The 24,709-nt window shown below is 69.0% G+C and overlaps 2 protein-coding genes across 4 annotated transcripts; one reads left to right on the plus strand and one right to left on the minus strand.

Moving 5' to 3' along the window:
- The first annotated feature begins 333 nt into the window (after positions 1-333).
- On the plus strand, positions 334-14,088 carry LOC133747285 (lethal(2) giant larvae protein homolog 1-like). 2 transcript variants are annotated; one of them, XM_062175627.1, is made up of 22 exons: positions 334-456; positions 3,117-3,214; positions 5,073-5,154; positions 5,250-5,380; positions 6,168-6,326; positions 6,406-6,568; positions 6,647-6,782; positions 6,873-6,927; positions 7,082-7,236; positions 7,316-7,539; positions 7,733-7,800; positions 8,435-8,588; positions 8,665-8,769; positions 9,132-9,424; positions 9,679-9,826; positions 9,958-10,111; positions 11,478-11,773; positions 12,267-12,531; positions 12,628-12,742; positions 12,832-12,938; positions 13,131-13,251; positions 13,324-14,088. In XM_062175627.1, exons 1-22 carry the CDS (start codon positions 376-378, stop codon positions 13,400-13,402), a joined length of 3,189 nt encoding a protein of 1,062 aa, XP_062031611.1. In that variant the 5' UTR covers positions 334-375; the 3' UTR covers positions 13,403-14,088. The 2 variants fall into 2 exon arrangements, with proteins under 2 accessions (XP_062031611.1, XP_062031612.1); XM_062175628.1 differs by having other exon boundaries at positions 6,650-6,782.
- LOC133747284 (protein flightless-1 homolog) lies at positions 14,053-24,622 on the minus strand. 2 transcript variants are annotated; one of them, XM_062175626.1, is made up of 30 exons: positions 24,540-24,622; positions 23,178-23,288; positions 22,842-22,913; positions 21,913-21,993; positions 21,520-21,605; positions 21,223-21,384; positions 21,006-21,109; positions 20,539-20,714; positions 20,266-20,423; positions 19,936-20,020; positions 19,643-19,790; positions 19,345-19,478; positions 19,037-19,249; positions 18,780-18,959; positions 18,240-18,322; positions 18,052-18,126; positions 17,811-17,894; positions 17,560-17,731; positions 17,126-17,230; positions 16,854-17,045; positions 16,549-16,737; positions 16,003-16,142; positions 15,596-15,806; positions 15,368-15,522; positions 15,219-15,279; positions 14,996-15,124; positions 14,789-14,895; positions 14,600-14,705; positions 14,453-14,518; positions 14,053-14,367 (listed from the first exon to the last, which is right to left on the minus strand). In XM_062175626.1, the coding sequence occupies exons 1-30, from the start codon at positions 24,600-24,602 to the stop codon at positions 14,239-14,241; spliced, it is 3,777 nt and encodes a 1,258-aa protein (XP_062031610.1). In that variant the 5' UTR covers positions 24,603-24,622; the 3' UTR covers positions 14,053-14,238. The 2 variants fall into 2 exon arrangements, with proteins under 2 accessions (XP_062031610.1, XP_062031609.1); XM_062175625.1 differs by having other exon boundaries at positions 19,345-19,481.
- Positions 24,623-24,709: the final 87 nt, after the last annotated feature.

Below are 24,709 nucleotides of genomic sequence, written 5' to 3' on the forward strand. Positions count from 1 at the left end.
GCCCGGGACACGCGCCGGCCCCTTCCAAAGCGCGTCCCCAGCCGCCCACGCTGGAGCCCCGGAATGGCGGACTACAAGTCCCGACGGGCCCCGCGCCGCGGCGCATGCTCAGCGGGCGTCCCTCCGCGAGTCCAGCCCAGCCCCGGGCCCCAGTCCTCCCCCATTGTCTGGCGGGCAGGGGCGGGGCGAACGGTTCAGCGGGGGCGGCCATTGGCCGGGCGGCGCGTCCGTCGCGCCGAGGGCCCACCCCCCGCAAGCCCCGCCCCGCGGGCCCGCGCCCGGGCCGCCTGGCGCCCCGCCCGCGCCTCAGGACCGGCGGGGCCGCGCGGCGCATCCTGCGGGGCGGCGGCGGCGGCGCCGGCAGCCGGGCGCAAGATGATGAAGTTTCGGTTCCGGCGTCAGGGCGCCGATCCGCAGCGCGAGAAGCTCAAGCAGGAACTCTTCGCCTTCCACAAGGTGCGGCGGCGGCGGCGGCGGCGGCGGCCCGCGCTGAGGCGGCGAGGGGCGGGCCGGGGGGCCGGGGTCGGAGCCACGTCGGGCCCGGCGGGGGAGGGGGCGCGCGGCCGGCGCCCCCTCGGCGGGCCCCTGGCCTCGCGTCCTGCCGCTGCTCCGCCCTCGGACGCTTGGCTGGGGCTGGGTCCCGCCGACTTCGCGCGCCCGCCTCCCGGGCTCCCTGCGGGCCTGGCCGGCCCCGGCTCTGCGCGTCTCCGTGGGGGTCTCGGGGGTCTCGGCCCCTTCCGCGCCGCCCTGCACCGTCTCCCTGGCCTCCGTCGGTGCGTGCGTGCTGGGGGGCGGGGGGCGTCTCCGCCTCGGTCCGTGTGTCTCCGGCTGTTTCCCCGCCTCCCGTCCCCCTGCCGGGCTCTCTGCCTTTGTGGGCTCTCCGCGGGACCCCCTCCGTGCCCCTGCTCGGAGACCCCGAGTTCTTGTTTTGCTTTCACACCCAGGCCTGCGGGAGGGGTGAGGGGTGGAGGCAGATCTTGGCGGTGCGGCTGGGAAGTCCGTCTGGTGATGCGTCCCTACGCACACACCCCCTTCCCGCTCCCCCGTTTCGCTCTGTCCTGCGGGAGTCCCGGGAGTCCAGGGGCCATCGCCTGGCTGTGCAGGTAGCTGCACTTGGAGCCGGGGTGCCTCAGTTTGCCTAGCTGTGAAATGGGGCATAGGGAGCCGGAGCCCACAGCAGGAAGGAGCATTGGCCGCCCCCCACCCCCGTTTCATTGCTAGGGAAACTGAGGCACCATGCCTGGGTGCGCCTCCGGCCACGTCTCCTGGACTCACAGTCTGAGGCAGGGCAGGGCAAGGCGGGGGTTTTCCGAGGGGCTGCTGTGGTCCTGAGCTGCCCCCGGCTGGGACAGGCAGGGCTCTGTGGGAGGGGGGACTTAGAGGGCCCAGGAGGGAGGCTGGGGCTCAGGGCTCCTGCCTGGGTGGTGGGCACCTGTTCCGTGCCGCAGGGCTGTGAGGGTGAGCCCCATAGGGAGAGAGACCCGCAATGTGAGGCTGGAGCGGGTACTTCCCCAGTGGGGCCTGAGTCAGCCGGGGGTGAGGTTCAGCCTCCCCTGGGTGGCGATGAGTGGCAGGCGCGTGGTCTCGGGGAAGTGGCCTGGCCGTGGAAGGGACTGGCCAGTGCTCCCAGAGAAGGGGCCCGGGCCTGAGTTTGGGGGCCGGGGGTGAGCACGGACTCCAGGCTCTGGGTTCACATGTGTGGAACGTGCGCTCAGTCTTTAATACTGAGCCCCTACTCACTTGGGGCTCCCAGGTGCTGGCACGCAGCAGTGACCAAAAGGGACAGTGACTTCGTAGAGATCTCGGGGGACTGATGTGCTAGTGGGAGTCGGGGGAGAGAAGCCACAAAGTCTGAGTAGCTTGGACGGTGGACAGTGCTGGGTGGGAATTGAGGCAGGGCCAGGTGTGGGGGGTGTGCACAGGGGGCCTGGGTGGGGCGCAGGGATCCGAGGGCTCCTGAGATGTGGGGAGTTCGGGGCAGTGGGCCTTGGAGTCAGGTGCGCTGGGAGGAGAGTGGGAAGAGCCAGGTGGGGGAAGGGAGGGAATTGGGAGCCCAAGGGGGTCCTGAGCAGGGGAGGGGCTTCTGCCGAGTAGTGGTTCCAGTGGGTGGGTGTGAGGGCAGCAGGTGCCACGTGCATGACCTCACCTTGTGTCTCCCTCCTCCTCTGTCAGGTGGGGAGCCCAGTGTATGTGTGAGGGGGGCGCTGTGTGTGAGGTGCCCCACCTGCTGGACACTTGACCAGGTCGGGTCCGCCCAGGGCGGTGCTGGTGGGAACGGGAAGCCCCCCTCCCCACTGTGGCTCTCCAGCCCCATGGGTGGCTCTGTTCTCAGGTGGCTGTGCCCAGATGGGAAAGTGAGGCTGGCATGGTGCTGTGAACTGGCTCAGGCCGTGGCCAGGCCGGCTGCCCGGTAGGCTCTGGCCCTACCTGGACAGGCCGAGGCTGGGGAGGCAGGCCGCAGAATGACTCCCTGGGCATGGGGCTTCTTGCAAATGCGTAGCTTCCTTAGCCTGGTGGTCTGGAAGCACTGGTGGCCCACACACCCTGCAGGTGCACTGTGGGCCCAGGTACACTGGCAAGGCCCTCCTGGGAGGACATATGGAAGAAGGCCTGGCAGGCAGGGGGGGGGGTCGCACCGCACTGGCCCTGGACACCACCCTCAGTGCCTTTAGGGGCTGGACAGGAAGCTACCTCTCTCTCTGTGTCTGACTTCCTGTCGCTGGAGGGAATCCAGGTATTAGCCCTTGACCTCTGACCTCCTCGCGAGGCGTGTTTGGGGAGCTCTGTGCCTCTGGGACCGGGGTGCAAAGCCCCCCCATAGGGCAGGTGGGGTCCTTGTGCACCCCGAAAGCCTGGCACTGTCTGCTTGTTGCTGGAGCTTTTTGTGCAGTCGGGGGGGGGGGGCACTGAGGGAACCAGGGCTTGAGGGGGGTGGGCCTCGGGGCCGTGCACGCAGCAAAGTCATGTAGCATGGTGCTCCCAACCCCCTCCCCCAATCCACCGCCTGGATGGCCTTGGGGCACGAGCAGCAGGTGAGCCTGGCTCTGGGCCCCGGTGTGTCGGTGGCTGAGCCCGGCGGCCACCTGGGGCCTGAGCGTGCGTCCCCTTTCTCGCAGACTGTGGAGCATGGCTTCCCCAACCAGCCCAGCGCCCTGGCCTTCGACCCCGAACTCCGCATCATGGCCATCGGCACCCGGTCTGGGGCTGTCAAGATGTATCCCCCGCGGCCCAGAGGTGGGCTGGAGCCTGTTTGGGACCACCCAGCCCTGCGGGGCCCAGCTCGGGAGCAAGGGCGAAGGCGCTGCAGCCGAGTGCTGGGGTCCTGGAGCAGGCTGGCGTGGCCTGGGGCCTGGAGCAAGTCTGTAGACGCGTAGGGAGACAGGGTGATGGGGGGCGGGGTCAGTTTACAGTGGCCACAGCTGTCCCTCACTGCCTCAGTCAGCTGGTTACCTAGGCAACCCTGCCACCATCCCAGCAGCTGTGAGCTGTGGGGCTGGGCTGTGGTACCTGTTGAGGGTGGCAGGTGGATCGGGGGGCCCTGGTGAGTGGGCGCACACACGTGGGCGAGTGTGAAGACGCGTGTGTTCAGGGAGGGGGCTGGGGGCAGTGCCAGGCTGGGCATGGCGGACACAGCAGGGCCCCCACCTGGATCCTGGCAGCCGCACAATGGGTTGTGTGAGCTGCACAAAGCCTGCATTTTCCCAGCAGGGCCCGGGCTGGGGGCAGGGTTGGGGGGGCGGTGGCCGGCTGTTGAATGCCTCCTTGCCTGCCCTGGAGAAGCCCACCCCAGCGGCCCTCAGGCAGACCGAGGTGCGGGGTCTCAGGAGGGTGCTCACCCGTGCCCCTTGGCCTCATTTACCTACTTGTGGACGTTCATTGGCAGAAAACCGGGCAGTGCCTGGAAAGGGGAGGGCGTGGGGTAGAAGGGTCTCAGCCCAGGGCTGCTGGTGCTGGCCAGGCCAGGGTGGGCGTCGGGGCCTGTGTGTTGCCAGCTCCTTGGTTGCTCTGGGGCACGTGGCTGGGCTGGGGTGTCCCTTCTCCCGTGGGCTGCTATGACCCTACACCTGGCCCCGGAGCACCCACTCCCTGGCCTGCTGCTGCTGACCCTCTTGGGCGAGAGCTGCCTGCAGCCGAGAGGCTGTCCCAGGGCCTGGTGTTGGGGGGAAGGGGGGGTCCTGAGCTGCCCCTCCTGGGTTGTGTGCCTCAGGCTCACAGAGAACCTGGGGTACAGATGCAGAGACGCCCTCAGAGAGGAGGCTGGAACCCTGGCTCTCTGGGCCTCCTCTCCTCCCGCTGCAGCTAGCGTAGCCTGGAGCCCTTGCCGGAGGCAAACTGAGGCTGCAGGGGCTGGCCCGGGGCCCCAGGAGCCGCCCCTCCCCCTGCGAGGCGGCCGGTCTCCTTGGCGACCCTGACTCCCGCCCAGCTGCTCCTGTTCCCTCTTTTGTCCCCTCCTCTGTGTACCCTGCCAGGCTCCAACTCCAGGCAACAGCTTCTGCCTTGTTGCTGGGGCAACGTTGCTGACCCCTCCCTAAAGCCCTCCTCGGGTGGGGGGGCTGCCGCCAGTCCTGGGCTGCCGGGCACTTCGGAGTCACCGGATCCCTCCAAGGCGCTGTCTGTAGTCTGCCTAGTGGGCCGCCTGGGGCTTCGCCCCTTCCTCTTGGCTCCCTGCCCTGGAGTTTGGCCTGCAGCTGCAGGGAGAGGCAGCCTGGACTCCTCTGCCCTTGGGCTTCCTCCCCAGGCCTGGCCCTGCACCCCCGGCCTGCACCACGCGTCTCTCAGAGCCCACACAGCACACCCGCGGCTGAGATGGAGTGGAGCCGCTGCCGGCCGTGCGCCACGCCTGGGCCAGCAGCCAGAGCAAGTGGGAGTCATGGGCCCATTGTACAGATGAGGAGGTGAAGGTCCCACTAGTGGAGCTTGGGGATCCCTTGGGGGAACAGGATGGGAGCTGCTTCGGCGGGGGGCCCACTAGGCCTTCGGAGGACCTTGGTGGGCGGGCTCCTAAGAAGAGAAGGCCTAGGATGCTCCCTGGTCTGTGCCTGCTGGGTTTTGCCCTTGACCGTCACTCTCAGCTATGGTGCGCCCGGCGTGGAGTTCACAGGCCTGCACCGCGACACAGCCACTGTCACCCAGATGCACTTTCTGCCGGGCCAGGTGAGCCTCTGCCCCCACCTCTGTAGCCCCCACCCTCAGGCCCACCCCACCTTGCCCCCCCCAGGCCAGCCCAGTTTCGGTCTCTGGTCCCCCAGGGCCGCCTCCTGAGCCTGCTGGACGACAGCAGCCTGCATCTCTGGGAGATCGCCCCCCGTGATGGCTGCGCCCACCTGGAGGAGGCGCTCAGCTTCCAGCCGCCCAGCCGGCCCGGCTTCGACGGCGCCAGGTACCGGAGTGCTGGGCCGAGGGCAGTCCCGGGGACTGTGGTGTGGGTCCGAGGCGCCCTGAGCCCGGCCTGGCCCCAGACTGTGTGCTCCGTGGACGTGTTGGGCCAGATGGGAGGTTGCTGTTGAACCGCAGGCGAGAGGCAGGCTCTGCTCCCCGACCGCCAGAGCCGCACCAGCTGCGAGCGCCAGGAAGTGCCCAGGCCTGAGGGCCGGCCCTGCCTCCGTGCCGTGGCGGGGACGTCAGGCGGTTGGGGCAAAGCTCCCCTGGCCACTTGGGTTGGGAGTGGGCGAGGAGCCTTCTGCCCATAGATAAAAGGCTGGTTTGGGGTCGAGCAGGGTCCCGGGGGCCCATGGGATGGCCCAAGCCTGACCCTGGGGTAAAAGTATAGGGGGCCTCTCCTTCCGCAGCCCTGCCTGGAGTGGGGAGCCCTGACCTTCCACCGGGGTCCTCCTGCAATGGGGTCCCATCCATAGGCCTGCCTGAGGTTCCAGGTCTGGGCTTGGACTGCCTGGCCTCCCGCTGGACGGGAGGGGCCCGGACCTGTCTGTGAGACCCAGGGAACCTATTTTTATTCCTCTCTGTGCCGACATCCTGATGAATAATTGAGCAGGCTAATTACACCACACCGGGGCCTTCCTGGGGTGCCGGCCCGCCCTATAAGTAGGCCCCAGGCAGTAAGGAGGGCGCCTATAATGAGCGGACAGGGGCGGCCCAGCCCCCGTCACAGCCTTCCCTGGCAGGTGGACAGGCCTGCCCTCACCTCCCCACCCCTCCCACCACTGCAGTCCTCCGCCCAGCCTCACCCGAATCACGGTGGTCCTGCTGGTGGCTGCTAGCGACACGGCGGCCTTGGGCACCGAGGGTGGCAGCATCTTCTTCCTGGATGTACCCACCCTGACACTGCTCAACGGGCAGACCCTGGGTCCTGACGAGATTCTGCGCAGGTGAGAGGCAGGCAGGTGGGCCTCCCGGTTCCCCCTGGGGGCCGGAAGCTGTGCCGGCTCACCTGAGCGCTCCCTGCAGCGTGCCGGAGGACTACCGGTGCGGGAAAGCGCTCGGCCCCGTGGAGTCGCTGCAGGGACACCCTGGGGACCCCGCCAAGATCCTCATCGGCTACAGCCGGGGCCTGCTGGTCATCTGGAACCAGGCTGCACGGTGTGTGGACCATCTCTTCCTGGGGAACCAGGTATGTGGGGGAGGCGCGCATGCCCCAGCCCGGCCCCGTGTGTGCCCGCAGGAGCTCACGCCTGTCTCGCACCCCCAGCAGCTGGAAAGTCTGTGCTGGGGGCGTGGCGGCGGCACCGTCGTCAGCTCGCACAGCGACGGCAGCTATGCTGTCTGGGCCGCGGACACTGGCGGCGCCGTTACGCTGCAGCCCACCTTGGCCACTACGCCCTACGGTGAGTACCGGGGTGGGGGCGTTCTGAGTGATGGCCTTCCCCCGGGCGGCAGAGCAGGCCTGGGAGGCTGACGAAGTGTCACCTTTGCAGGCCCCTTCCCGTGCAAGGCCATCAACAAGATCCTGTGGCGGAGCTGTGGATCTGGGTAGGCGGGGGGGGGGGGGGGGCGCCCCCAAGGTCTGGGATGCCTGGTGTGGGGTGTGTGTGGGGGGTACATGGAGATGGCAGCCTCCCCGGGGCCGTGCAGTCCATGTCCGGGCCCAGACGGCTCCTGATCGTGTGGCTCCCGACCACTGCAGGGGCCACTTCACCATCTTCAGCGGGGGCATGCCGCGCGCCAGCTATGGCGACCGCCACTGCGTCAGCGTGCTGCGGGCCGAGACGCTGGTGACGCTGGACTTCACCTCGCGCGTCATCGACTTCTTCACGGTGCACGGCACCAAGCCCCAGGATGGTGTGTGCCGCGCCCCGCCCCGCCCTGCGCCTCCCCTGACGCCCCGCGGCCACACTCACCCGGCCTCCCTGTCCCACAGACTTCGACGACCCCCAGGCCCTGGCCGTGCTGCTGGAGGAGGAGCTGGTGGTGCTGGACCTGCAAACGCCCGGCTGGCCGGTCGTGCCCGCCCCGTACCTGGCCCCGCTGCACTCGTCCGCCATCACCTGCTCCGCCCACGTAGCCAGTGTCCCGGCCAAGCTCTGGGCCCGCCTCGTGAGCGCCGGCGAGCAGCAGAGCCCCCAGCCCGCCTCCAGTGCCCTGGTGCGTGCCACGGGGTCGTGCACGGCCAGGGTCTCGGGGAGGGAGGGTCGTGCTGGGGCTGGTCTGGGGTGGGAATGGGGCAGGTGTACCAGGGCGCCCTGAGCAGCCGGTGTGGGATGTCGTGCTTTGGTGGTGATGGGGGGTGGGGACTGTGTCCTGATCTCGTGCCCCTGCCTCTGCCGCCCTCTCCCAGAGCTGGCCCATCACCGGGGGCCGGAACCTGGCCCAGGAGCCGGCGCAGCGAGGGCTCCTGCTCACTGGGTAGGTGTGCGCATGCCGGCCATTGAGCCTGTGCACCTAGAGTGCGCGAGAGGCCATCCCCAGTGACCCAGGCCCGCCCCCAGTCCTCTGTGGATAGGACTGGAACCTCCCGGGACCCTGCTCAAGGCCTCTCCCTGCTTTGCCTTTTTGCCCGGACCTGGGCGCCAGCAACCCCAGGGCCCCACCTTCCCTCGCGCCTGCCCTGGGACCGGAAAATCTGGGCTTGCCCACGCCGGGCTGCCCGGGGCAGGCACTGGAGAGCCCAAGCTGACGTGCCCGATGACTCAAGGCCGCTTCCTGCCCCGCCCCTCGCCCTCGGCCTGCTGGGACCCTCAGGCCTTGACAGCGTGGGCTCCCCCGTGCAAGATACCTGGCTGCCGGCATGGGCCCGTGGGTTCAGGGTCCTTGCTGGGCCCTCCCTCCAGGCCTTTGCCGTGGGCCCTCCCCCTCTTCCTGCTGGGGTGTCCTGTGCTCCACCTGGCATGTAGTGGGCTCTGGGTGTGTGCGGGTGCTCACCCCTCTTGCTCTGTGTGGTGTTGGACTCGCGAAGCAGGTGCTCAAGGATCGGCCACAGTGGGGTGGGGTGTGCAGGCCCCCAGGGACTGGGGTCGTGCTGACCTCTGCCCTCCCGCAGCCACGAGGACGGCACCGTGCGGTTCTGGGACGCGTCGGGGGTGGCACTGCGGCCGCTGTACAAGCTGAGCACGGCCGGCCTCTTCCAGACGGACTGCGAGCACGCCGATAGCCTGGCCCAGGCGCCCGAGGACGACTGGCCGCCCTTCCGCAAGGTGCTCCCCCTCCCCCTGGCCTCGGGGCGCCCCTGCTGCTCTGTCGGGTGTCGTCACCCCTCCCGTCATCCCCCAGGTGGGCTGCTTCGACCCCTACAGCGACGATCCCCGGCTCGGCGTGCAGAAGGTTGCGCTCTGCAAGTACACGGGCCAGATGGTGGTGGCCGGCACCGCGGGCCAGGTAAGCCGGACGTCCCCTGGGCGGGATCGAAGGGTCTAGGGGAGAGGCAGGCATGGGGGCTCCGGGTGGGACCTCTGGCTGGGGCCAGGGACAGGAATCCTTGGTGTCAGAAGGGCTCTGAGGGGGAGGCACCTGTGGGATTTGGTCAGTGTGGTGCTCCTGGCACTCTATACAGCAGGTGCTCAGTATGTGCTCATCACTAACCGGGAGACAAGGCCCTGGTGGGGGTGGGTGCTGTAGGGCGGTCCTTGGTGCTCAGCAGGGCCGTGGTATACAGTCGCACTCAGTGAAGCGCTGGCCTGGGGACAGTCCCGGGCACAGGTGCCGTGCTGACCCCTCCCCCATCCCGGCCATGGCCGTAGGTGCTTGTGCTGGAGCTCAGCGACACGCCGTCGGAGCAGGCGGTGGGCGTGGCCAGCGTGGACCTGCTGCAGGACCGCGAGGGCTTCACGTGGAAGGGGCACGAGCGGCTGAGCCCGCGCACGGGGCCCCTGCCCTGGCCTGCCGGCTTCCAGCCCCGGGTGCTGGTGCAGTGCCTGCCCCCCGCCGCCGTCACCGCCGTCACGCTGCATACCGAGTGGAGCCTCGTGGCCTTCGGCACCAGCCACGGCTTCGGCCTCTTTGACTACCAGCGCAAGACTCCTGTGCTGGCCAGGTGGGTGGGTGGGGCGGGCGCCCTCACGGGGGCGGGGGTCTGGGCCTCAGTTTCCCCTGCTGCAGTTGGGTGAGCGTGGCAAAGGAGCCTTTGGAAGCCCTCTGTGCGCCGTAAGCAGTGGCCTGGCCTCTCCGTGAAGGATGCCCGTGGGGCAGTGGGGGACAGGCCTCGCTCCCTGCCCCGGCCCCTGCGTGCCTGGGCCTGGGGTGGCTCCCCAGGAGGCCAGGGTGTGAACGGCCCCTGCCTGGCCCTAGGTGCACCCTTCACCCCAACGACTCCCTGGCCATGGAGGGGCCGCTGTCACGCGTGAAGTCACTCAAGAAGTCGCTGCGCCAGTCTTTCCGGCGCATCCGCAAGAGCCGTGTCTCGGGCAAGAAGCGGGCTGCCACTGCCAACAGCAAGGTGGGCTGGGCGCCGCCCCACTCCCCCCCCACCCGTCCCCTCGCAGCAGCCCTCAGCCCTTGGGGTGGACGGGGTGGGATGGAGGGTGGTGGGCAGGCGCCCTGAGGCTTCAGGGCCTGCTCCGCCTGCAGCTGCAGGAGGCCAACGCACAGCTGGCGGAGCAGGCCTGCCCCCACGACGTGGAGATGACGCCCGTGCAGCGCCGCATCGAGCCCCGCTCGGCCGACGACTCCCTCTCGGGCGTGGTGCGCTGCCTCTACTTCGCCGACACGTTCCTGCGAGATGGTGAGGCCGGGGTGGCAGTGGGGGCTGGGGGGCAAGGGGACTGTGCCTCCAGGGTTCCAGAATGTCGAGTGTCACGGTGCCCTGGTGGCCACCTGCACGTCCCTCTGCGGGGGGACTTGGAGCTGGGTAGGCAACAAAGAGAAGGGGGCCCAGCGTTCTGGGGAACAGCGGTGAGAGGCAGCGGCCAGTGCCAAGGCCCTGTGGTCGGCCGCGTAGGGTACTGCCCGCCCACAGCTGGACGGAGGGCAGGGTGGCTTGAGGGCCCAGGGAGGTGCTTCCTTGATTAGCTTTTGACTCGTGCTGTGGAGGATTTTAAAATGGAGAAGGCACGCAGCTGCCCCGTGCTCCTGGCTGATGGCCCCGTGCCGCCGGTGAGCCCCTTGCACCCCACACTGGGCCGTTTGGTTTCACTGCGGTGTTTGAGGTGAGAGCCCGGGCAGGAGTGCTCTAGCCCGTGTCTGACACGCGTCCCGACGCCCACACTGCCTGCCTCACCCACGTCTTGGCACAGGCTCTGTCCAGGGGCCACTGTCTGGTGTCAGGTATTTGTCACAGGCCTTTGTCCGATAGATTTTCCTACCCTCTAAATGTGGCTGAAGCAGGTCACAGTTTTTGTTTTTTTTGTTTTTTTTTCAAAGGGAGAGATAGACAAAGGGATCGTCCATCCACTGGTTCACTTCCCAAATGGCCATGACAGGGCTGGGCCAGGCTGAAGCCAGGAGCCAGGAGCTTCTTCCAAGTCTCCCATGTGGGTGTAGGGGCCCAAGCACTTGGCCATTTTCTGCTGCCTTCCCAGGCGCATTGGCAGGGAGCTGGATCGGAAGTGGAGCAACTGGGACTCGAACTGGTGACCACATGGGATGCCGGTGCTGCGGGCAGCGGCTTTACCTGCTACACCACAGTGCCGGCCCCAGGCATTGGGTTTTGACTCCCGTGCATAGTGGCCGAGGCTGGCACCTGGCACCTCAGGGCTGGCTTCCCTGGGGTGGTTGCTTAGGTCCGGCAGTGGGTCAGGGTGCTGTGTGGTGGGTTCCACACCTTCCCTGGCCCCTGCCATCCTGCTCCGCGTGTCCACCAAGGAGTGTGTGTGGTGCTCGGCTGGCACAGCCAGAGCAGGGCCGACGGGCAGCCTGGGGTTTTCTGTGGTCAAGAGGCTCTGTCTGCCCACTGTGGGTGGGGGTGCAGCAGGGGCTGGGGTGGCCTGCGGGATGAGGATGGAGGGCAAGGGCTGGATTTGCTGAGCGGGCGCCAAGGATGCTGCGGGATGGGGCTGGAGGGGGCAGGGTGCTGTGTGGGGTTTGCAGATGGCAGCCGCGCCCAGGTGCCGGAAGTGGCGCGCTCTCTCACGGCACCCCCGTCTCCACAGCGGCCCACCACGGGCCCACCATGTGGGCAGGCACCAACTCGGGCTCTGTGTTTGCCTACGCGCTGGAGGTGCCGGCAGCCTCGGCGGGCGGAGAGAAGCGGCCCGAGCGGGCGGTGGAAGCCGTGCTGGGCAAGGAGGTGCAGCTGATGCACCGGGCGCCCGTGGTGGCCATCGCCGTGCTGGATGGGCGCGGCCGCCCACTGCCCGAGCCCTACGAGGCCTCTCGGGACCTGGCGCAGGCGCCCGACATGCAGGGGGGCCACGCCGTGCTCATTGCCTCCGAGGAGCAGTTCAAGGTGAGCGGGTCCTCGGAGCCCTGCCCTGCCCACGTTCCCCAGGCCCCAAGAACCTGCTTATGGGAATGCCACCAGCCGGCAGGCACCCCCAGCCCCCTCCTCCCTCTCCTCCCGGAAGTCAGGGTGTGTGTGGGGGGGTACCAGACACCACCTTGAGACCCACACCGCGAGGCTGGAGTGACCCCAGATTGGGGGGGTGCTGGCCAGAGTCTGGGATCTCTGCACTGGGGGAGGAGTGTGCACCCCCAGCCCCCTCCTCCCTCTCCTCCCGGAAGTCAGGGTGTGTGTGGGGGGGTACCAGACACCACCTTGAGACCCACACCGCGAGGCTGGAGTGACCTCAGATTGGGGGGGTGCTGGCCAGAGTCTGGGATCTCTGCACTGGGGGAGGAGTGTGTGTCCATGTGTCTGTCCATCCCAGGTGCACAGGCAGCAGGGTGAGGGCCCTGGGCCCGGCCAGCTCCATGCTCATGGGCTGCCTGCCCGCCGCCAGGTGTTCACGCTGCCCAAGGTGAGCGCCAAGACCAAGTTCAAGCTGACGGCCCACGAGGGCTGCCGCGTGCGCAAGGTGGCCCTGGCCACGTTTGCAAGCGTGGCCTGCGAGGACTATGCCGAGACGTGCCTGGCCTGCCTCACCAACCTGGGGGACGTGCACGTGTTCTCAGTGCCCGGCCTGCGGCCCCAGGTGCACTACGCGTGCATCCGCAAAGAGGACATCAGCGGCATCGCCTCCTGTGTGTTCACTCGGCACGGCCAGGGTGAGGCCTGCGGGAATGGGGGCTGGGGCTGGCCCGGGGCTGCGGCTGCCGCCGGTCTCCTGACGCCCCCTCACTCCTGCTCTCCCGCCCGCCCAGGCTTCTACCTGATCTCCCCGTCCGAGTTTGAACGCTTCTCCCTGAGTGCCCGCAACATCACCGAGCCGCTGTGCTCGCTGGACATCAGCTGGCCCCGAGATGCTCGCCGGGCCAGGTGTGTGTGGGTGTCGGGAGGGCCGGGGCTCCCCTGCCACCTGGGGCACCTGCTGGCTGTGCCCACTGTGGCCCCGTCTACGCCCACAGGCTGCAGGAGTCGCCCAAACTGAGCCAGGCCAACGGGACCCCAGGCATCATCCTGGTCCCCCAGAGCTGCGAGGGAAGCCCTGATCCTGCCCACAGCCAGGGAGCTGGTGAGGGACTGTGGGATGGGGGTGGCCCTGGCTGGGGAGCCGGGACCAGCAGCTGAGCCACTGAGGCTGGCGGGGGGGGGTGGGGTGCCTGCCTGGCCACGTCCCCTGTGGGCTGCACTGGGTCTGCACCTGGCCCCCAGGGGGGTGGGGGCGCTGAGGGCCCTGGGTGGGTGATCACTGGGCTCCTTGCAGACACCCCCGAGCCGCCCGAGGCCACACTGTCACCCATGTCTCTGGACTCAGCCACCAGCGCGGACACGACACTGGACACCACAGGGGACGTCACGGTGGACGATGTGAAGGAGTTCCTGGGGTGAGGCCACTGCCCCTCCCTGCCCCCCGCCCCCCACCCCTATCCCCCCTCTGACCACCACTGCGCCCCCAGCTCTCCCGAGGAGGCGGAGAAGAACCTGAGGAACCTGTCGGGGGACGAGGCCCACGCCTGCGCCATCCTGATCAAGTGAGGGGCCGCGGGGCCCTGCCCAGCGCCCCCCGCCTCCCTGGGGCCTCGCAGTGATTTTCATAGCGGAGGGTCAGGAAGGCAGCGCAGGCCGCCCTTGGACTCACAGGTGTGTGGGGGATGGGGCCCGGCCGACGAGCGAGGGTCCCGCCAGCGGAGCCAGCCTGGCTCGGCCCTGCCCGTGGGGGTCTGCGCTGGGCATGGACGGTAGCCGGCACCTCCTTGCTGGTGCTGAGGTCACTGCCGCTGTCCTGCGTGGGCCAGCGCACAGGGCTGCCCGCCTCCTGCTGGCCCCTCCCCATTCCCTAACACAGACCCGCACCTGCTAACCTGGGGCTGGAGTGGGCCCCGAGCCAGGCAGCCTGGGGTGGCACCGGGGTGCACTGGGCCACCTCCCCGCCCCCCTCCCTCCGCAGAGTATTTTTCTAACGCCTGTGCTGGCCTCCACGGTCATTTCTGAAACTATTTTGGTACTTGCTCCTGGGCCAGCCCTATGCGTGCGTGCGAACCTGGGACCGCTGAGGCCCGGTCAGGTGTGTGCGTGTATGTGTGTGTGTGCGGGGAGTCAGGGGCGGGCCCTGTAGATTGTACCTTGGGGGGATCTTTTTCTGTCATTTTGTTAAAATTAGTGGTTTTAGTATTAAAAAATACTGATTTTTTTAATATTGAAAATAAAAGCATTTACTATCTCTTAGAGAACAACCACCTGTGCTTTATCCCCGGGGGAGGGGGGGAGTCTGCTCTCCCAGGACACCTGCGGGGCTGTGTGCTGCTGGGACCCAGACTCGGGACAGGAGCAGGGGCTGCCGCCGGCCCTTCCTCACCCGGACCGGCGCGGGCCTAGGCCGGGGCCTGGCGGAAGGTGCTCCAGGCGTGGAAGCAGCGGGTGAAGGCGTGCTGTTCGTTGCCCTTGCGGACCAGGCGCAGGCGCCGGGGCTGCTCCTTGGAGCGCAAGTGCTGGATGTATACCTGGGGGGGAGGGGAGGAGGTGGGCGCGGGGCTGCATGGGGCCGCCAGCCCGCCCCAGTCCCCGGCCCGCCCGGCCCCAGCTCACCTGGCAGGCCTTCAGGCTCAGTTTGATCTCCACCTGGCTGGTCTGGGTGCCCACCCACATGTAGACCTAGGGGGACAGCAGGCGCTGCAGTGCCGCACTCACGGCCGGCCCTCAGAGACGCAGGGGGCGGGAGGGGCGGGGCCTCACCTCCCGGCCGTTGTCCAGCAACATGATGTCGTCGTCGGCCAGGTCGTCCTGGCAGAAGTCGGAGCACTTCTCCGTCACGGCGAAGTAGCCCTTGTCGTTGGAGCACCTGCGGGGCAGGGCAGGGCCGCGAGGAGTGAGCAGGGGCAGGGGCCGTCTGGGGGCAGGGCAGGGGCACAGCCCTGTGCTCACCGGAAGAGCCGCGTGTGCTTCATGTACTCGGCGTCATCGTCGTAGGGCTTCTGGGCCCCGATGCCCACCCAGAAGAAGTTCTCGGGCTCCTCCCCCTCGTTGATGACCTGCAGGGAGGGTGTCAGTCCCGCCCGGCCCCCCCCCTCCCCTACCCGCCCCGTCTCCATGCACCTGCCCCTCCACCTGTCCCTGCCCCGCCCCGCGCACCTGCTTGCTGTAGGCGGCGTCGAACATGGTGTTGAGGATGTCTTCCGCCAGCTTGGCCTCGTCCGGGTCAGACGCCCGGCCCACCCAGGCGTACACAATCCCTTGGTTGTCCTCGCTCTCAAAGGGGACCTGGAGAGCGGAGCCCAGGCGGCCGGGCGGCTCAGGCCTGGCCCCAGCCTCGCCCCCGCCCCCTCCCCCCACCTGGCTCCGCCCACACCCCCACCTTGAGGATGAAGCAGAACTCGGAGTTGAGCAGGCTGGAGTCCGTGTGGATCTGGATGCACCTGCGAGGGGAGGGGCGTGGGGCACGTCAGCGAGGGGTCGGGTGGTTGGGGGCTCCCCCGCCCCTCCCCGCCCGCCCCCGCCAGGCACCGCGTGCAGAGGGCGCTGCCATTGGTGCGGATCTGGTACAGGCTCGGCTGCGGGGCGCCCTGCGCCGCCTTCCGTTTGCCGCGGTGGATGATGAACTTCCTCTTGAAGTGGGCCAGGAACTTGGGGTTCTCCTGCTGCTGCGTCATGCGCACCACCTGCGGAGGGCAGGGTCAGGGCGGCGCCCCACGGCCCTCCCGGCCCCCCACTCCCCAGCGGCGGGCGGCCCACCTCCAGCTTGCCGGGGAACAGGCTCTCGAACTTCTTCTGCAGGCTGAAGGTGAAGGTGAGCCAGCCCATGTTGGAGGCCTCGCGGCCCTGCCAGAAGTACACGGTGCACTGGAAGTCCTCCTCCGGCGGCTGCTCCTCCGCCGTCTTCTCCTCCCCCTCCTCCTCCGGGTCTGCCTTCTTGTCCTCCTCGTACTCCACGGGTACCCAGTACCTGCGGGGGGAGGCGGCGGGGGAGGTGGGGGGGGGGGACAAGGTGGTGAGTGGACGCTGCCGGAGGGTCCCGGGGAGGGGCAGGGTGGGGAGCGGACGCTGCCAGAGGGTCCCGGGGAAGGTCCCGAAGGGTCCTGGGGAGGGGCAGGGTGGGGAGCGGACGCTGCCAGAGGGTCCCGGGAGAGCCGGGGCGGCACCTGCAGAGGAACACGTAGCAGTCCTGCGTGTAGAAGTGGCCGAACTCCTCCTCGGGCAGCCGCGCGAACTTCTTGCCCTCCAGCACGAAGCCCTCCATGCCGTCCAGGTCCTCGTTCCACTCTTCCATCAGCTGCTCTGCCTGCTCGCGGCACAGACCCGCGCCCAGGTCTAATTAAGGGCCAGGCCGCCCCCCCCACTCCTCCTAGGCCACGCCCCCAGGTCAGAACAGAGCCAGGCCCCGCTCGACAGCCGCACAGCCCCGCCCCCCAGGGCTGATTGGCGTCCAGGCCCCGCCCCTTCCAGGCCCCGCCCCCCAGGACTGAGCGGAACTGTGGTCCCTCCCCGGCCCCGCCCCTCCCGGCCCCGCCCGACAGCCGCGCGGCCCTGCCCCCAGGGCAGAGCAGAGCCCAGGCCCCGCCCCCCAGGGCTGAACAGAGCCGTGACCCCGCCCCTCCAGGCCCCGCCCCCAGGGCAGGGCAGAGCCCAGGCCCGCCCCTCCCAGGCCCCGCCCCGCCCGGCAGCCGCGCGGCCGGCCCCTGGCCCACCTCGGCCAGCGGCATGGGCGGCTGTCGCGGCAGGAAGAGCGCCGTGAGGTCGGCCTTCATCTGGTCTGTCTTGTCGGCGTCGCGCTTCACCTTCCCGGACAGCCCCGGGCCCTGCAGCACGGCCTCGGCGTTGCGCGTGTAGTCCACCGTCAGCACGTCGTCCCAGTTCTTGAACTTGGCCTTGAAGACCTGCGGGGGCGGGGGCGGGCGGCCGTGGGCGGGGGCTCGCGCCTGAGGGCAAGGGCAGGGTTACGGTCTGGGGGGGGGGGGCCGGGGGTCTGGGCCCAGCGCAGCGCGGGGCGCACCTGTGCCTCGGTGCCCTCCAGGCTGCGGCTGACCGTGGCGTGGCGCGGCCGGTGCAGCATGCCGCACAGCTCCTGGCCCAGCTTGAGGGCGGCGGCGCGCACCAGGCGCGGGGACTTGCGGCCAAGCCAGATGAACACGTCGGACCAGCAGTCCAGGATGTACACGCAGCGCGTGTCCAGCAGGCTCTGCAGCTGTGGGCCGGAGGCTGGCGGTCAGGGCCCGCGGCCGGGGCGAGGAGCCCGGCCCCACCCGCTGCCCCTGGGCACCTCACCAGCCGCATCCCCGGCATCAGCTCCACCTTGGGCCGCTGCTTATGCTCCACCGAGAGCCTGTAGTTGATCTGGGGCAGCTCCAAGTAGCCCAGGCCCAGGCCCACCTGCGGAAGAGACGCCCACGGTGGGGGTGGGGACAGGGTCTGGGGACAGAAGCCTCGCCCGCAGGGTGGCTCACTGCTCCCGCCTCCACCCCACGGTTGCTCTAGGGGAGGTTAAAGAAAAGATGCATGCATTTATTTGAGAGGAAGAGCGAGAGCGAGAGCGAGAGAGAGAGAGAGAGACAGGGAGAGCCTTCATCTCTATTCCCCCAATGGCTGGACTCCCGGACTGGAGCCTCCGGGTCTTGGCAGGCTGCTTCCTCCACTAGGTGGCGCCCTCTCGCGGCTGCTCCCCCATCCGGCAAGTGCATCAGGACCACCCCTCCGCTCACCTTGTACAGCTTGGGCTGGGGTGGCCAGAAGTCGTCGGGCACGTGCTTCTTGATCTCCGAGGGCTCCCCGCCCAGCACCTCCCAGAACTCGGGGGGCTCCTGGCCCTGCACCAGCAGCGTGATTTCTGCCTTGCCTTTGCGCTCATTTTTGTTAATTTTCTCTGCGAACAGCCTGAGGGGGCCCAAACTCCTTAGTGAGGCAGGCAACTTCCCTCTGCACAAAGCGCCCCTCCCCCACAACGGCCCCGTACCTGGCCTTGGTGGTGCTGCTCAGCGTGGCCTGCGTCCCCCGCCACACGTAGATGTCCAGCCCGTGGTCCAGTAGGAAAACGAACCTGGGGAGGAAGGGGTGGGTGGGCGGGAGCTGCGGCAGGGGTCGATGCGTGCCTGCCCCCAGGGAAAAGCAAGCCCCTCCCTCCTTACCGGCCTGCTACCCCCCCCCCAGGGTGGCTAGGAGGGCCAGCGCCGTGGCCTCGAACGCCAGGGGCTCACCTGGGGTCCAGGGAGGTCCCTTTGAGCGGCACAGGCTCCAACTTGACATTTTTCTTCCCGTACACGCGGTACATCCTGGGGGCCGGGCGAGGGGCGGCTCACCAAGCGGGCAGGGGGCCCGCCAACCCTTCCCAGCTGGCCGATGGCAGGTGGCAGTCGGCGCCGCCCACCGCGCAGCCCCTCCTCACCTGGTGACGTAGTGCGTGTCCTCCACAGTGTAGAAGCCGCTGGCCGTGCCACCCTCAATGTAGGAGATGTCCTTGTCAAATACCTGTGCGAACGGCAGCGGGACAGTTTCCCCATCACGGGGCTGCCCCCTCCCCTGCCCAATGCCACCTGTCGGGGGCCGAGGAACAGAGCTGTGTGCGGGGGTCACAGACCCCGGGTGATGCTAAAAATCCATAAACACCGCGGAGGGTCGGGGTACGAACACCACGCGTGCATTCATTTTGAGCCTACCAGGGCGGGGGCGGCACTGGGATGTGGGGATATCTTGGGGCATGGGGGTGTGTGCAGCCAAGTGGGCGAGGCTCAGTGTATGCCAGACTCCGCCCCTTGCGGCCCCACCCCCAGCCGCTATTGGTCCTGGTTCCCCATCTCTCTCCTGGCCACACCCCTTCAACCCGGCCTCCCTGCTCCCTGCTCAGTCCCTGGGTCCAGCTTGCATGGGCGCCCGCTCCCCCGGCCCCGGGGCCTCCCCTCCGCGCCGGCCGGCGGGGGCCCGGCACCTGCAGGAACTCCTCGCTCTCCTCCCCCATCTCCTCCCGCACGGTGCGGCACTCGGCGCCCAGGCAGTTGCGCAGGTTGACGGCGTGGATGGCAGAGCAAGCCTTCTTGTCCAGCGTGGCCTCCCCGCCGATCCAGTAGTAGATCTCCCAGTTCAGGGAGCCGCTGTCGTCCAGGAAGGTCTGGGAGCCGAGGCACAGCTGGGTCAGCCTCCCCGGCTGGCCCTCCCCCCCCCAGGGCGGGGCCGCGGGAGCCCCACCTTGAGCACGATGTAGCAGTCGGCTTCGTAGAACTTGCCGTGGAAGGCCTCCTCCACCAGCACCGGCACGAAGTTCTCGATCTGCCAGACGGTCAGCCCGGGCAGCTGGCCCACGTCCTCCGTGAAGAACTCCGAGTAGTCCAGGCGCGGCTTCTCCAGGCCCTGGTCCCAGCGCCGCGCCTTGGCCGCCGAGGTCCGCGCCTCCACGCTCTCCTGGGGAGGGGGGCGGGGGGCGGGCGTCGGGGTGGTCAGGGCCCCTGGGGATGGCCGCCCCCCAGTTGTCCACACCTCAGGGCCCCCCCGCTCACCTCCTGTTTCTTGTTCTTCTCCTGGGCCACGTCCGACATGCCCTTCAACACCTGCTTAGCCTGGTCATCCTGGGCCGAGTCCTTGCGTCTCCGGAGCCGCATCTTGCGAGCCAGGGGATCCTTGGGCCCGCTCCCTGCTAGAGGCGGGGGCGGGGTGAGCACCTGGGGGCGGACTGGGCCTCACCCCCTCGGGCATCCAGCCAAGCAGGGGCCCCAGAGCGCCATCCCAGCGTTCGTTAGCAACCCCCTGCTTCCCAAAGGCCAGGGTGCCCCCAACCCTCCAACCCCCCCCACTCACCGGCTGCGGCCGCGGCCACCGTGGCAGGGGAGGCGCCCGCCAGCCGCAGCTGGTTCTGCAGCGAGAAGTCGATGTTGTAGCACTCGGCGGCTCGGTCGGCCGGCTTGGGCGGCATCACCAGGCTGGGGTTCTCGCGCACGTCCAGGACCTGGGTGCGGGGCACAGGGAGCCGAGCTGCAGCCTTGCCTGGGTCCACTCTCCCGGCCGCACCACACCCAGGCCCCGGCTTCCGTCTGCCCACCCCTGGGCGGGAGGGGGCCTTGTGCAAGGTGGCCTCCGCCCGGCGCCCCCACCTGGATCTCCGTGAGGAAGTGGATGGCCTCCGGGAGGGTCACCAGGCGGTTCTTGTTCAGGACCAGCTTCCGCAGCTTCGGGCACCTGGGAGGACACGGCTGGCCGGGGCCTTGGGAAGGAGGCTCGGACGCGGGGCGGGGTGGGGTGGGGAAGGATCGACAGGCAGGGAGGGCAGGGCAGGGGTCTCTGCTCTCTGCCTGAGGGCCATCTCAGCGCCAGAAGCCCAAGTTTGCGGGCACCGTGACCCCATAGAAGGTGGGAGCAGCCTCGGGCCCCGCCCCTGGCGCAACCCCGCCCCCAGCGCGGCCCCGCCCCTCCCGGCGCAGCACCTGCAGAGGCTCTCCGGGATCAGCTCCAGGTTGTTGTTGGTGGCCATGAACTCCTCCAGGCTGCTCAGCTTGCCGATGCTGGAGGGCAGCCCATCGAAGTCCAGCTTGTTGGAGTTCAGGTACAGCTTCTTCAGCTTGGTCAGCTTGCAGATGGCCGACTGCAGGGGGCGCAGGGTAGCGGCGGGAGGTGAGCGGTCAAGGCCAGGCTGGGGCCCAGCAGCCCAACGTCTCCCTCCCCTTCTCCCTCCCACGCGGCCCCAGGCCCAGACGCACGGGCAGGGAGGTGAGCTGGTTTCGGGACAGGTTCAGGGTCTCCAGGTGCACCCACTGGTCGATGCACAGGGACAGCTCCGGGATCTGGTTGCTGCTAAGGTTGAGGCGGCGTAGGCTGGGCAGGGTGTACAGGCACTCGGGCACCCTGGTCAGGTCGTTGCACGACAGGTCCACGTCTGGGCAGGGGGCGGGGTAGGGGAAAGGAGAGCATGAGCTGGGGGCCACACAGTAGGTACCGGGTGGCCAGCCCGGGCTGTGTCGCTGTAGGCTAGGGACAACCATTCCAAACTGTTTCTCTCTGGACAAAGCCATTCAGGCTGAGTGGGTCACCAAGGGCCTGCACCCGCTGCTGGTGGCCCCAGGGCCGTGATGGACGGACAGATGTGATCCCAACGCAAAGGTGCCCTTTTCCCGGTGGGGGGGGGGAGGGCGCGGGGTCTGAGCACGGGAGGAGGCGCGGGGGTCACCTGCGAGGTTGCTCAGGCCCTCCAGGCTGGTGGGCAGGTTGCTCTGGGTGCGCTGGGTGTTGCGCAGGTGCAGCGTCTGCAGGGCTGTCATGGCCGGGAGCTGCCTGGGGGAGGAGTGGGTGACACGGGCAGGCGGTCAGGGCTGGGGCACCCCCCCCACCGTGTACCCTAGGGGACAGGAGGCGGGGCGGGGGAGGGGAGGGAGCCGGGCGCCCACCGGAGCTGTGCGTGCAGCAGCGGGTTTCCGTTGAGCACCAGCGTCTGCAGGTGCACCAGGCGGCGCATCTGCGGGGGCAGGCTCTCCAGCCGGTTCTCACTGAGGTCCAGGTACAGCAGGTCCGTGAGGTTGATGAACAGCTGGTTGGGGATGGTGTCGATGCTGTGGGCGGGGCGGGGGCGGCGCTGCCTGAGTCGTCGGGCCGGGCCACTCACGCCCAGCCCCGGGCCAGCCCCGGCCCCAGCCCCAGCCCCCCCCCCCCCCCCCCGGCACTGCGCGCGGGGGCTGGCCGGGCACCTGTTGTGGCTGAGGTTGAGCACCAGCATGTTCCTGGCGTTCTCCAGCTCCCGCGGGCACTCGGTCAGCTGGTTGTGGCTCAGGTCCTGGGGAGATGGGGCAAATCCCAGGTCGGGGCGTCCCCACCCCCACCCTGCTTCTGCCAACCTTGGGGACGAGGTAAGGCACTGAGAGCGAGGGCATGAGGGGGTCTCAGGGCCAAAGGGCCTGGGGCCTTGGGCGGAGGAGCGCTTGGGCTAGGGCTGCGACTCCAGGCGTGACCTCGGGCAAGGCCCGCTTCAGCCTCAGTCTTCCCGTCTGTAAACTGGGGTAACAGTGGGCCCAGGGACCACCGCAATGGGTGGGGACTGGACCAAGAGGCTGGCAGGGGCAGCTGGGCGGGCAGCCACTGACCAGGACGGAAAGGTCCTCCAACTTGAAGATGTCGTCAGGGACCCCGGAGTTCTTCAGCTGGTTGGCTCGAGCCACGATGGCCTGTGGGTAGACCATGAGAGTCCCTGCTTCCTGGCTTCCACCCCCCGCCCCGGGAAGAGGCAGAGGCAGAGGTGGGCCCCTTCGGGCCTGCCCTGTCTCTGCTCTATAACCCCCACCCTGCGGTGAGCTCCTATTCACACTTCAAAGCCCAAATGTGCCCCAGAGCCCAGCATGGAAACCCCAGGTGTTTCTGATCAGACACCCCTCCTGTTCATTCAGGAAGATGGGGTGTGGTTTGGAGTGAGGGTGCTAGGGCAGATGGAGGGGGCTGGAGTGAAGAAAGGGCAGCGTGGGCTGACCGGAAATGCTTCTCTCTCTAAGGATGGGGACAGAGTGGGGGACATGTGACCACAGTGCCAGGCGGCTGCCCATGGGGTCCCCACTGGCCCTCCCAGCCACCCCATCTGCAGAAAGGACTTGTCTTGGGCCACACAGCTGGGAGTGGCAGAGCCCGGCTTGGCTCCAGGGGAGTCCCCAGGACCGAGGCTCCAGCCGGGGCCAGGGCCACCTCCCTGAGGCTCCGAGGGCCTGGCCAGCGGTCTCCCATCCAGCAGGGGCAGAGCGCCCACCGGCCGAACCCGCCCCCCCAACTCCAGCTCTTCGGCTGTCCAGCTGCGTGGCCTTGGGCGAGCGACCTGCGCCTGTGGCCGTGTCCTCGTCTGTGACACCGTCAGGCGTGGGGGGACGTGGACGTCCACTCGGCATGCCTGGCACCTGTGGAGCTGTCCCCACCCACAGGGACCGGGCCACATCCACCCACGACAAAGGGCCCCAGAGCCCGGAGCCGGAGCTGGGCAGAGAAGCCAGCCCGGCCCCCCGCCTGGGGTCCAGCACCCCACCGCACTCACCCGCAGAGAAGGCAGGCTGGACAGCTCCCCGTGAAGCGTGGTGAGGTTGTTGTGGCTCACGGACAGGTGCTCCTGCGCCAGGACGGGGCAGCGGAGGCTCAGCGGGGTGGGGCGGGGGTATCCAGAGTCCCCACCTGCCACCCCTGCTCTGCACAGCCCCAGACGGCCAGCGCCAGCCCAGGACCCCCCACAGCCTCCTTCCCGCTCAGACCCAGCTTCTTGCACACCTCCCAGGACGGGGTGCTCATCCCCTCCCTGTCTGCCAGATCCTCCCCATAGGCCCCGCCCCTCTCCCAACACCCCGCCCCCTCTCCCAAGACCCCACCCCCTCCTCACCAGCTTCTGCAGGGCGGCCAGCTCCTCGGGCAGGTAGCAGAGGCCTGTGCGGTTCAGCTTCAGCCATCGTAGGCTTGTCATGGACTTGACATTCTCAGGGAAGTAGCCACCCTGGGGTGGGGGTGAGGGTGAGGGTGTGCTGAGGCTGGTCTGGGAGAGGGCTCCCTCTTGCCCGTGGGCGCATTTGAGGGAGGCCACACAGCCAACTCTCAACAGCCACAAGATCCTCCCCACAGGCCCCGCCCCCTCCAGGGGAGCCCTCCCTACCGGCCCAAGCCCCTCCCCTACCAGTTGAGGCTCCAGGGGCCAGAGCAGAGGCCTAAGAGGGTCTCTGCTACTGCCCTTGGGCCCCAGGAGGGGCCGAGCAAAATGAAGATATCCTGGGGCCCCCCCATTGTGTGGTGAGCTCAGCTCAAATCGCTGGGCCCCACACTCTGGTCCTGCCTGGGCTGCGAGACCCCTACCCCCACCCCGTACCCTCAGCACCCTGGCCACTCCTAGCAAGGTCGCCCTGCCCTGTGGCCCCCTCTCCCAACCCTGCCCGAGTGGGTGCCACCTCCTTCCTTCCCCGCGTTCTCTTCCAACACCCCCCACCCCTCCGACCCCAGCCCTCGTGGCCAAGTCTGGGGCAGCGGCTGCAGCCAGTGCCCAGTGGCTGTGCCCCTCCCCCCACCGGCCACATTCCCAGCTGGTGACTCAGACCCGGCCAAGCCCAGGGGATAAGCGTGGAGACCCCAAGTGGGGATGGGGGAGGCCGGGACGAGGAACGGCAAAGATGTGGACAACACAGGCTGGACAGGAGCTTGCTGGCCTCCGCCCCACACCCTGAGATGCCTAAGTGGACAGGCCAGAGGTTGCCCATCACCGGCCGGAAGCCCCGCCCACCTGGCTCTGGCTCTGGCCGCCCCTACCCATATTGAGAACCTCCCCCCAGCCAGAGCGTCCAGACCGCAAGTCTACACTCGCAGCGAGCGACTCGAGTCCCTTCTCCGGATGCGAAAAGCCCAGGCCGGGAGAGGGGAAGTGACTTGCCCAAGACCACACAGGATGGAGCGCAGGGCGGTGATGAGCCGCCTCCGGGCCCGCCCTTGGGCAGCCAAGGCAGCGGCGGCCCTGAGTCAGCGGCGGGCTGGGGCGTGAGACCCCCGGGGCGGCGGTGCGCAGGCCCGCAGTGCCCGCGCCCTCCCCCGGCCTGGGCCCGCGCCGCTCGGGCTCGGCCTTCCCGCGGGGGGACGCTGGGCGGAGGCCCGGGGTGCCGGCTGCGGGTTGGGGTGGGGAGGCCCGCAGAGCCCCGGCCGCCGCCCGCAGTGTGGCCGGCGGCGGGCGAGGTGGTGCCCGCGCCGAGCCCGGCTCGCCGCTCACCTTGAAGTCGTTGCCGCTGAGGTCCACGCCGCGCACGAACGGCAGCACCCCGGTGGCCTCCATGGCGGCGCCGCTCTCGCTGCCGGGCCGGCCGGGCGCTGGGGGCGGCTCGGGAGCCGCGGGCTGGGCCAGCGCCGGCTCCGCCCCGTTAACCCGCCCGCGCCCGCCGC

This window comes from Lepus europaeus, chromosome 18 (genome assembly GCF_033115175.1).
Source record: "Lepus europaeus isolate LE1 chromosome 18, mLepTim1.pri, whole genome shotgun sequence".
NCBI lineage: Eukaryota > Metazoa > Chordata > Mammalia > Lagomorpha > Leporidae > Lepus > Lepus europaeus.

Coding starts and splice junctions, on each gene's coding strand:
- LOC133747285 (XM_062175627.1), top strand. CDS start 376: ATGATGAAGTTTCGGTTCCGGCGTCAGGGCGCCGATCCGCAGCGCGAG. Junction 6,928..7,081: donor TGGCGGAGCTGTGGATCTGG/GTAGGCGGGGGG, acceptor CGACCACTGCAG/GGGCCACTTCACCATCTTCA. Junction 9,425..9,678: donor AAGACTCCTGTGCTGGCCAG/GTGGGTGGGTGG, acceptor GCCTGGCCCTAG/GTGCACCCTTCACCCCAACG.
- LOC133747284 (XM_062175625.1), bottom strand. CDS start 24,602: ATGGAGGCCACCGGGGTGCTGCCGTTCGTGCGCGGCGTGGACCTCAGC. Junction 21,994..22,841: donor CCAGCCTGCCTTCTCTGCGG/GTGAGTGCGGTG, acceptor GTCTACCCACAG/GCCATCGTGGCTCGAGCCAA. Junction 18,127..18,239: donor GACACGCACTACGTCACCAG/GTGAGGAGGGGC, acceptor CCCGGCCCCCAG/GATGTACCGCGTGTACGGGA.